The 10,253-nt window shown below is 72.8% G+C and overlaps 4 protein-coding genes across 4 annotated transcripts in view; 3 read left to right on the top strand and 1 right to left on the bottom strand.

Moving 5' to 3' along the window:
* Positions 1-4,641, top strand: part of F751_3553 (putative proteasome inhibitor) — a gene marked incomplete at both ends in the record, with an annotated part of 8,820 nt that extends 4,179 nt beyond the window's left edge. The window contains 6 exons of the mRNA XM_011403466.1: positions 1-1,074; positions 1,235-1,347; positions 1,562-2,865; positions 3,349-3,530; positions 3,753-3,877; positions 4,299-4,641. The exon at positions 1-1,074 is cut by the window's left edge and continues 1,182 nt beyond it. Coding sequence (XP_011401768.1) covers positions 1-1,074; positions 1,235-1,347; positions 1,562-2,865; positions 3,349-3,530; positions 3,753-3,877; positions 4,299-4,641 — 3,141 coding nt within the window. The remainder of the gene's footprint in view (positions 1,075-1,234; positions 1,348-1,561; positions 2,866-3,348; positions 3,531-3,752; positions 3,878-4,298) is intronic.
* Positions 4,642-5,056: 415 nt separating this feature from the next.
* F751_3552 (putative serine/threonine-protein kinase) lies at positions 5,057-7,784 on the top strand (the record flags this gene model as incomplete). The annotated part of the gene is made up of 7 exons (XM_011403465.1): positions 5,057-5,297; positions 5,591-5,973; positions 6,046-6,224; positions 6,468-6,588; positions 6,892-7,106; positions 7,270-7,579; positions 7,695-7,784. 7 exons carry the CDS (start codon positions 5,057-5,059, stop codon positions 7,782-7,784), a joined length of 1,539 nt encoding a protein of 512 aa, XP_011401767.1.
* An 898-nt stretch (positions 7,785-8,682) lies between these two features.
* On the top strand, positions 8,683-9,582 carry F751_3551 (hypothetical protein; the record flags this gene model as incomplete). Its single annotated transcript, XM_011403464.1, has 1 exon — positions 8,683-9,582. One exon carries the CDS (start codon positions 8,683-8,685, stop codon positions 9,580-9,582), a length of 900 nt encoding a protein of 299 aa, XP_011401766.1.
* A 306-nt stretch (positions 9,583-9,888) lies between these two features.
* Positions 9,889-10,253, bottom strand: part of F751_3550 (Host cell factor 1) — a gene marked incomplete at both ends in the record, with an annotated part of 3,266 nt that continues 2,901 nt past the window's right edge. The window contains one exon of the mRNA XM_011403463.1: positions 9,889-10,032. Coding sequence (XP_011401765.1) covers positions 9,889-10,032 — 144 coding nt within the window. The remainder of the gene's footprint in view (positions 10,033-10,253) is intronic.

Here is a 10,253-nt window from a genome sequence, read left to right as displayed (position 1 = left end):
GCCCGGACGGCGCTGCAGCGGGCCCCGGTCCACACACCGGGGGCGGGGCCATCGGTCGGGGGCCCGCGTTCCGGGGGCAGGAGGGCGAGGGCCGTCGCCCCCCTCCCCGCCTCCCCCACCCTGCCCACCATCCCCTCGTCCCCGCCGCGCGTGCCGCCACGCGCTGGTCCCGCGCCGCCGCCCATGTCCCCGCTGCACCCGCGCTGCACGCCCTCCCCCGCCAAGCGGCCGCTGCCGACAGCCGCCTCCGCCACCGCCACCGTGCGGCAGGGCCTGGCTCTGCTGGCGCAGGAGGGCTCAGCGTGCGAAGCCTGCGCGGTGCTGGCGCGGTGTGCTGCAGCGCCGCGGGCGGCCGCGCTGGCCGTCGAGGCCGGCGCACTGGAGGCTCTGGTCCAGGCCTGCCTGCGCGGCGGCCAACCGGGGTCCCGGCAGGCAGGGGGCGGAGACGCCGCGAAGTGTCGCGGGGGCATCGCCGCAGGGGGCCCAGAGGGCGGCGCGGAGGGCGGTGACGCAGCAGCGAGGGTACCGGATGCCGGGGCGGGAAGCTCGACCGACGTCGACTCTCCTGGCGCCGCGGCCGGCGCTGCAGAGCGCGTGGCGCTGCTGGCCTCCACGGCGGCCGCGCTGGCCGGCGCGGCGCCCGCCCCCGCCGCACCCGAGCGGCGCCTGGCGCTGGCGCTGTTGCGCGGCGCGCGCGACGCGGCAGAGCCCGCGGCCTGCCTCGCCGCGCTGCGTGCGCTAAGTCGCACTTTCCTCGCCGCACCGCGCGTGCGCGCGCACGCGACGGCGGCGGGGCTGGCCGCCGTGCTCGAGCACGCGTACCTCCGGCACGGGCTGTCCGAGGAGGCCCGCCGAGAGGCGAGCGGCCTCGCGGACCGAATGATTGACGGGCCTGCTGTTGGCCTGGGCGAGTGTTGTGAAGGCCCAGGCCTAGGCAGGATCGCCGAGGACAGCGCCGCGCCCTCCGGTGTCGCAGACCCCAACGCCAGGTCGCCCTCGCGGCGGCTGCCAGCGCCGCTGATGCTGCCGGACGCCTCCGACGGCGAGTCCTCCTGCTCCGGGAGCCCCACCAGGGTGGGGTGCTGTGGCCCTCTGGCGGGATCATCTGTTTCTGGTTGGGCAGAGGATCGAACTATCGATGGGTTAACCCGTTGCACCTCAGTCCAGGGAGACCCGCAGACCATCACCTGATCTCACTCATCCGACTCCCCCCTTGTTCTCCAAGACACCACAGACCTACAGCGTCGCCAGCCTGCCGCCCTCGCCCCAGCGGCAGGTCCCCGGGCGCCGGCTGGGCGTCGTCCCGCCGCTCAACCTGCCGGGGTCCGGCGTGCCGCGCCCGGGCGCGTGCGACTCGCCCCCGGATGCAGGCGCCGCAGGCGGCCTGACCAGGAGCACTCGGCGTGCACGTAGCGGCCGGACCCCGGCGGGGGGGCTCGGTGGGCCGGCGCTGGGCGCAGTCCCCCGCCGGCCCCACCACGCCGGCCGACGGCCCCGGCGGCCGGCCGCGGCGCGGGCCCTGGCTGGCCGAAGGCGGCGACGGCTGGGACGCGCTGCGCAGCGAGCGCAGCGCCCCCTCCCCCGGACACGGCACCGCGCCCGCCCCCTCGCGCCAGCTGGCGGCCCTGGCGGCCGGCGTGGGCGAGGCGCTGGCCGCCGCCTGCCTGCCAGCCGTCGTGGCGCAGCGCCGGGCGCTGCTGTCGAGGGCGGCCCGCGCCAGGGCGCCGGGCGCCGGGGACGGGGCGGGCGACGGCCGAGGGCAAGGATTTGGCGGTGCGACGCCATCGTGTGGGGCAGGCCTCGCGCCCATGACCGGCCCACCGCCAGCCGCGCCCACCCCCCTGCCGGCTCCCGACCCCCGCGCCCGGCTGACGGCGCACCGCATCCTCCTCAACGCTCGCTCCCTGTGCAGCGCGGACTCGGGGACCTCGCCCGGCGAACAGGCCGCGGGGGCCGACGTGGAAGAAGAGTCATTGCCGCGCAGCCGCGGGGAGGCCGCGGGCCGCGATCGTCGCTCGAAACGGCGGTCCGCGGCCCTGCGGCGTGCGTGCTTGGGTCTGTGGAACCAGGCGGCGCCCCTGCACCGAGGGTCGTGGGCGGGCGCCGGGCCGTTCGAGGCGGCCCTGGCGCTGCGCGCGGCCGGCGGCAACGTGGCCTCGGCCGACCCGGCCTCGCGTACTCCGGTCTCCTGCAACGACGACGAAGAAGAAGAAGAAGAAGAAAGCACGGCGACGCTGGCCGCGCTCACGCTCCTGCGCGGCCCGGCCCTCCCCGCTCTCTTGGCGGGGCGTGTCGAGGCGGGCCTGCGCGCCGGCCGCCTGGCGGCGGCCGCCGCGGCGTGGGAGGCCCTAGGCCGTGCGGCGCCGGCCCCGGAGGGCGCCGCCCGCTGCGATCAGGCCGCTCGTCCCTCCCCCGCCGGCGCCTCCATCGCCGCACGCCTGGCGCCGGCGCTGCAGGCCAGCCTGGGCGCGCTGCGCGGCGCCGGGGGCCCCGAGTCCTGGCCCGCCGACGCCTGGCGCCTGCTGGGCTCCGCGCTGCCGGCCTGGACGGCGGCGCTGGCCTGGGCCGGTCCTGAGGCCCGGCCCCTCCTCCGCCCGGCGCTGGCCGACGCGGGACTGGAGGTGCTGCACGCCGTCGCGCTGCGCACGCTGTGCTCCCCGTCGCCGCGCGAGGCGCCGGGGGACGCCGGCAGCGGGCGTGGCGCCAGAGCCGCCCCGTGCCCCGGCGCCGCCACGCCGCCCAAGCCCGCCCTCGCCCGCGCACTGCTGGAACTGCTCACCGCGCTGGCGCGCGCGGTCACCCGCGTGCCCGCGCTGCCCGACGGGCGAGGCGCGGTCGGTCATGGCGAGTCGTGGCGGGACCCTGGTGAGGAGGGCGTGCTCCCCGGGCGGACGCGGCGCGGCGCGCTGCGCGCCCTCGGCTTCGCCCTGCACCCCGACTTTGGCCTGGCCTCCCGCTGGCTGGTGTCGGCGCCGGGGGCGTGCAACGCGCGCGTCAGGCAGGCCGCCTTTGCTCACGTCCGGACCCTGCTCGGGGAGCCTGGCAGCCCGCATGCCCAGCACAAGCCCACAGCGGGTGAGTGGGTGTGGGAGGGGGACCGGGGAGTGGGGAGGGGGGGGCGGGGGGGGAGACTGCCCCTGGGTACCGCGGCGGTCCGATGACACAGTAGTGCGGGCTCCGTCGGTCCTGCGCAACCAAAGGGCTGGCATACGCCAGCTACCTCCTACCCCAGCCCCCGCTGTGGCCACAACGTCCATGCAAACAGACACCCATGGCATAGTGACAGCCCTCATCACACACCACTCTGTCAGAACCACTTTCCCAACATCCCATGAAACACACACACAGACTTCTACGTCAGGCACCACTTTGTCCAGTTCCTGCGCCTCTACCACAACCCACACCGCGACCACCAGGCCCTGCTGCTGTGCCGGCAGCACCTGGGGGTGTTGCAGGTACTGGCGGGGCAGCCGGGCCCGGCGCGAGCCCGCCTGCTGCAGCTGTCGGTCCTGGACTTTTGCACGCGCGAGGTGAGGGCTGCTGGGGGGCCTGGGCGTGGGATTTGTTTGGCAGGAGATGAATGGTCGTGCAGGCGGGGAGTTGCGTTGTGCGGCGAGCTGTCGGGCCCCTCTTGATACGCCCGGGCTACACCCTGCGCTCAGCCGAGTGACCTGCCGAGTCGCATGATCTTTGACGGCCTCCAACACTCCCCCACACACACACTCCTGCGACACTGCCTGCTCCCTCCGCAGCTGAGCCTAGAGATGGGCATGCAGGAGTCCGCCTGGGCGCCGGCGCAGCGGACGGAGACCCTCAGCATGGACAGCGCCGGCTCGGTGGCGGGCCTGCGCGAGGGCCTGCCCCACCTCCGGCGCCTGTCTGGCGCCGGCCTGAGGGGCGCGGGCCCGACGGACCCTGGACCGCACAGCAGCCGCGCCCCCTCCCCCGCCAAGCCCGCGCCCGCGGTGCCGCGGCTGCGCCTGGGCGGAGCCCCGGCCCCATCCACGGGCGTGTCCCCAGGCGCCAGCAGCGTGTCCCCCGCCGGGTCGCCCGGCGCCAGCGCCACGCCGGGGACGAGCGCCACGGGCCCCGTCTCCGGCCGGCCGCCCCTGCACCCCTCAGCCCGCGGCTCTGGCACCCCGCTGCCCAGCTCCAGGCACGCAGAGTGGAGAGGAGGAGGGATGCATTGAGGGGAATGCTTGCAGAATCTGACGGGCGGGGGCTGGTGCACAGGGGGCCGGAGAGTTTATATGGTCATTCCCATGACTGATTGTCATGACTGATCCCTCCCTGCACAGGCTGCACTCCGTCTCCGGCCCGCTGTCCGGCGGCGGCGCCCCGTCCCGCGTCCCCTCCCTGAGCCTGGGGGCCGGGCCCTTTGCCGCGCGCACGGCCAGCGGCACCCTGCAGCTGGCGCTCCCCGCCGCCGCCAGCATCCTGGAACGGGACGAGGACGGGAGTGGCGGCAGCGGGGACGACTCTGAGAGCGGAGGCGAGGCCAGCAGCAGCGAGGCGGATTCAGGCGCCGGCGACGCCGCCGAAGGTGCCAGCCAGAGCGACTCGGACAGCGACTCGGGCGGCGACGCGTGCCCCTGGGACCGGCACATGCAGCGACGCATCGGCGCCCGGCCACGGGCGTGAACAAGACACCCGCTCCGCGCCCGGCCTGCCGGCGGGCCTGGTGCTCACCGGGGATCTCGAGGAGGACCTGGACCGGCTGGAGGAGGCGGAGGCACGCGCCGCGGCGGCGGCGGTCCGGCGGGGCCGGGCCGGGGCTCGGCGCGCGGGCAAGTCAGCCCCCTTTGCAGGCCTGCCCTCGCCCGCCGGCTCGGGGGACGAGCGGGCGCACTCCCCCGGCGCGTCCTCCGACAGCGAGGCGGCCTCGCCCACCATCGCGGCGGTGAGGGGCCCGGGGTCGCGGCGCGCGGCGCCCCCCGCCGCCGTGCCCGCCCTGGCCCTCGCCAAGGCCCTGCCTGTGGTCAGCAGGGTTGCCGGGGATGGCAACCCCGGACCAGGAACCAACGCTGCTGCGGAGCAGCTGCGGCGGCCCCTGACCATGCCGCGGCTGGCGCTGGGCAAGAGCTGCCATTCCACGCTGGCTGGGCGGGAGGCGGCGGCGATGCTCGTGACTTCCCGCGAGGCCGAGTGTGGGAGCGGGGCGCGGACTGAAGGGTCGGCGCGGATCCTGGAGGCGGGGTCGGGGGGTGCCCCGGGCGCCCTCGCGCTCATGGGCCAGCGCCAGCGGTCCCTGCCCTCCAGCGCGCGCCAGCGCCGCCGCTCCATCTCCTCCGTGACAGGTGGCGACAGGGTGGCAGGGCAGGGGAGGTGGGGTTGAGGGGGATTGAGCTGGGAGGTCGACAGGCATGATGAGGGGGTGGTGGGAAGTGACAGCGAATGGCTTGGGGACTCGCTGTCACATGCCATCCGGAGCTGGCGACGCTGCCCATACGCCTATTTTTTAAGTCTTTGTTCTCCCTCGAGCCGAAAGGGGAAGGGTTTGTCTGTGCCTCAGTCCAAACCTTGCCTTCCCCCCAGATCCCCACACACGACCACACACTCATCCCAAACTCCAATGATCACAAACTCACAGACGCAAGCGAGCCCGGGTCGCTGGCCGCAGAGCTGTCTTACCGGGAGGAAAGGAAGGCGCGGCCGCTGTACGCCTCGCCCGCGCTGCACGCCCAGGTGCTGGCCTTGGTGCTGCGCCTGCTGGTCTCGCCCGCGGGGCGGATGGACCGCGGGGCGTCGGACCCCTTCCCCTGCGAGCGCGGCCTGCCCAACGCGCCGCACGTGCTGCGCCACCACCTGGCGCACCCGGGCAACGCGGGCGTGCTGGCGGACCTGGCGGCGCGCTGCGCGGGCATGGGCCCGGCCACGCTGCGCCTGCTGCGCCTGGTCTCCGGCGCGGGCTTCCGCCCCGCCTGGTACGCGCGCCGCGCGCGCATGAGCGGCGCGGCGGGGGCCTACGCCACCGTGCACCGCTGCGCGCTGCCGGCCTTCCTGGCGGACTCGCCGGGCGCGCCGCCGCGCCGCGTCGTCCTCAAGGTCCTGGATGCAGCACGCGGCGTGCAGGACCGCTGCTCCTCCGTGGACGTGCACGCCGAGGTGGGGGTGATGCAGGCACTGACGGACAGCCGCCGCGCCGCGCGCCTGCACGACTACGGCTTTGACCCGGGGGAGGAGGCCTACGTCCTGGTCCTCCAGGAATACGCCTGCTCGCTCAGGTACCTGGAAGGGGGGGGGGGGTCCTTTCATTCTGATATATTGGGAGAGAGGGGGGGATTGTTGAAGCATGCACTCCCGAAGGGAGGGTGGCAGGGACCGATTTTTGACAGGGGTCTGAGGAAGTACGGCGGTGGGGCTGGGGAGGATGGAGCGATATGGGTCTGGGCGTCAGGCGGAGGTGGCACCCTGTAGGGAGGGACCCACCCGCTTGACCTTGCCCCACCCCCCTCTCACCCCCACAGGCAGTGGCGGCTGGCACAGGCCGAGGGGGGGCCCAGGCAGGCAGGCACCTACCTCCGCATCTTCCGGGAGATTCTTCGTGCAGTGCAGGCAAGTCTGGGAGCGGGGCGCCTGTGCATGGGAGTGAGTGGGTGACGAGGCGGTGGTGCAGCGGCACGCTGTGCTCGATGGGCCAAGGGAGACAGGGGTCCTGATACCGCGGAACAGGATGGTGCCTGAAGCTCGCATGCCTGAGGACATCAGGGGTACTGGCATGTCGCCATATTCCTTCCCCCCGCCTCCCTATGACAAGGGAGAACCTTTTGCATGTGTGCATCTGCTGATTTTGCTGCTCCTTGTCCTAAGAAACGCCACTCTTTGTCGCTCCCATGCACCACACTCCACGCTCTTATTCCCTGCTCCGCCCCTAACCCTCACCCCCGCCAGGAACTGGCCGATCGAGGGATCGCCCACTTTGATCTGAAGTGCGACAACGTCCTGCTGCAGCCACGCGACCCGCCGTCCTCCCAAGGACCAAGGGGCACGCCTGGCAGCATGCAAGACGCCCTACCCTTTGAGGTGGTCCTCGCCGACTTTGGGGAGAGCATCCAGTTTGACAGCCGGGCCAAGGCTGGGGCGCCCAGCCTCGCTGCTGCATCGGGGTGAGCAAGCCAGTGCATGAGTGAAAAGGAATGGCAATGCTGATAGGCCATGCCTCATGTGGCCTTCCACAGTCCTCCAGCTTCATGTCCTGTCACACGCAGTGCCCCCTGGCCCGTCATGTCGCCCCCATTAACAATCTCTTGTGCACTCGTTTAGGGTCAGCAACGCTGGCGCAGACCCCGGCCAGCAGCTCGGAGCCACGGCGGCGATCACCAACCGCGTGCGGGGCACCGACGTCTTCAAGTCGCCGGAGATGCTGCTGCTGGGCGGCGCCCACGACCGCATGGACGGCGACCGGCGGCGGAGGAGGGGAGTGGGGCCCGCCTCAGACGTCTGGTCGCTGGGCTGCCTCCTGTTCGAGCTGGTCACCGGCCAGCACCTCGTCACCGACCCGGACTGGGCCACGCTCGTGGCGCGGGTCGCCGCCGGGCGCCTGCCCCTCTTCACCCCAGACCGTCTGAGGCTGATCCAGGTGCGGTGAGGGGGAAAGGATGCGAGGGAGTGTGTGGGTGGAGTGTATTCTGCTGCAATCATGGCGCCAAATTCCAGTCGACAGAATCCACTACCTCCCTACCATGATGACGCAGGACTGCCCTGCCATCCTGGACCTCATCCGATTCATGCTGGTGAGGGAGGCACAGCTCCGGCCCACCCTCAGGGATGTCTCCCTGCGGTGAGTGGCGGCCCTGGAGGGGTTAGCAGGCCAGGGATGAGGGTTCTTGTTGTTTGGCAAACACCAAGTCAGGGACTTGACACCAAGATCCCAGCGCAGATGCCCATGCTGGCCAGGGCCATGCTTGCCATCGGCCCTACTGTGTGCGGGCATGCACCTCAGCACACATACCCCAGACCCTGCCGGCCCATCCCCAAAGGACCGTCACCGCTGCTCGCATGCCCCCACATTCCTCACACGCAGTGTGGAGGTGGCTCTAGCATGCCTGGGGCAGCAGCCGTTGACGAGACCCGCGGCAGGGAACCCCAGGGCAAGACACCACGAGAGCACTTGCTGGCCCCGGCCGCCCGACAGCGAGCCCATGCAGGTGCCGCCCGGTGGCCTTGACCGTCTCGACGCCGCGTGGCCCTTGCCCGACGCGTCCCCAGCCGTGCCGCCCGCCCAGCCCCTGACATCCTTCCTCCCCGTCAAGCCCTGGCTGTCGGTGGGGCCCCTGGCGGCCGTGGGTAGCAGAGGCGTGCTGCAGGTATCGGGCGGCGCAGGGGGCGACGGCTGGTCGGCTGGAGGCCCCGCCTCCCTACTCCTTCTCGTCCTGGGCGAGGGAGCTGGCGGCGGCGGGGGTGCGGACGCCGCGCATGTCCCGTGCTGTGGCGGTGCGGCGGAGCCCAGATCGGCAACGCGTCCCCGGGAAGAGCCTCCTGGAGACCGCTTCGCGACCCCCGGCGCCTCGCCCGACCTGTCCTCCCCCGAGCGCCGGGGGCGGGCGCCCGCCTCCGACTCCAGTGTCGCCGGCTCGTTTGCCAGCCCGGCGAGGGCGGAGCGCAACACCTTCTCCGTAAACCCCCTGTGGAGCCCCGACGCGCGGTCGATGGGGGCTCCAGATGCCGAGCATGCGAGCGACGATGACGGCTGGAGGCAACCGGTCCAGCCCCCAGGCACTCGCGAGGTGGCTCGCGCAGGAGACTGCCGGGGGGGAGCGCGGAGAGGAGAGGGGGATCGGCGGCCACCTTTCCCCATCCGGTCATGCGCACGCTGCGCCTCGCTCGACCAGCCCGGACAGAAAACGGGCGGTGGGGCGCAGGCTCTGGGGCGCGCTCTGGGGCGGCGAGCACCGCAGCGGCGGGCGCGTCGCCGCCGAGCCGCTCGTGACGACGACGGGAGGTGCGCTCGACGGGCCTGATCTGATGCGAGACCGGGGCGTGGCAGCGGAGGGAGGTGAGGATGCGGTGGATGAGCGGGATGCCAGCGGCGACGGTGCCAGGAACGGCGTCGGCGCGACCGGAGAGCGCCTCGCACCAAACCAGCAACCGTCGGGCCCCGTCCCCGCTCTTCCTCTCGAAGAGGAGGGCGCCGTTCATGACCCGGCCGCCAAGCACCTGGCGAGCGCGCTGGCCGGGGTCATGGCGCACGGCCCCGAGGCGGAGGCCGCGGTGAGGGCCGCCGTGGCGAGCGGCGTGGCCTGGCGGGCGAGCGCCCCGCCACCCGCGCCCCGGGAGCCGGCGGCGGCGCCAGGGCACACACTCGCGCACCTGACGGCCACCTGGCGCGAGTGGGTGGGCCAGACCCTGGACTGCCTGGACGGGGTGCTGGGGTGCGGCACGGCAGAGGAGCCTCGGCGCCTCAGCCTGGCGTGCAGTCCGGGGTCCGAGACGGCGCTGGCCCTGCTCGCCGTGGCCGTGCTCAGGCGGCGCGGCAGGCTCTGCATGCTGGAGGCCGCCACCGCGGCGGCCGCCTGGGGCCTGGACTCACGCCTGGAGGCCTGGCAGCTGGAAAGTCTGCCAATCCTCTTGGCAGATGCCTGAGCGGCATGCATCGTCGAGGCGCAGCAAGGAGATGGAGGACCCCCGCTTGCACGATTTTCCCATACACGAGGACAGGGCTGCGGCAAGTACACTGTCTGGTTTCTGCTTCCCTGGTCAGACTTCCTTTGTATCTGTGGCAGCGTCGCACACATCGACAGAGCACGCTGGGAAGTTGCATCGATGCACGCTGGCACCTGAGCATGCAAAGGCGGCAAAAACGACCCCTCCCCCGCTCAGCCAAACTGAGACGCCAGCAGCGCCCTGTACTCCTCCAGCAGGGTCGCCACCTCGTGCATGCGCAGGTCCTCAGCCCGGAGGTGCATGAACCGACCCGGCATGCGGGACAGGTCCGCGGCGTCCCCGGGCCGCTCTCTGAGCGCAGCCGCAAAACCCCGCCCTGGCCAGGCGCCGGTAGTCGGCCACCAGCGCGCCCACGTCCCCCCGCAGCTCCTGTAGCCGTGGGGGGGGGATGATTGAAGAGGGGTGCTGGGCTTGGGAGTGGGCTGGTGGAGAATGGACCGTGCCTCCCCTGGACCAGTTCTTTTATCCCGAGATAAGATGAAACCGTGGACTGGCCCCCCCCCCGGGCAATAGCACTGCTGTTTCATACTTCTTCTGACCCACAAGAACCTTCCACTGGGGGAACAATCATGCGCAGTCGTATAACTTCG

This window comes from Auxenochlorella protothecoides (genome assembly GCF_000733215.1).
Source record: "Auxenochlorella protothecoides strain 0710 unplaced genomic scaffold scaffold37, whole genome shotgun sequence".
Taxonomy (NCBI): Eukaryota; Viridiplantae; Chlorophyta; class Trebouxiophyceae; order Chlorellales; family Chlorellaceae; genus Auxenochlorella; species Auxenochlorella protothecoides.
Note: the sequence above shows the minus strand (reverse complement) of the source record. Positions and strands in the feature narration are given on the sequence as shown.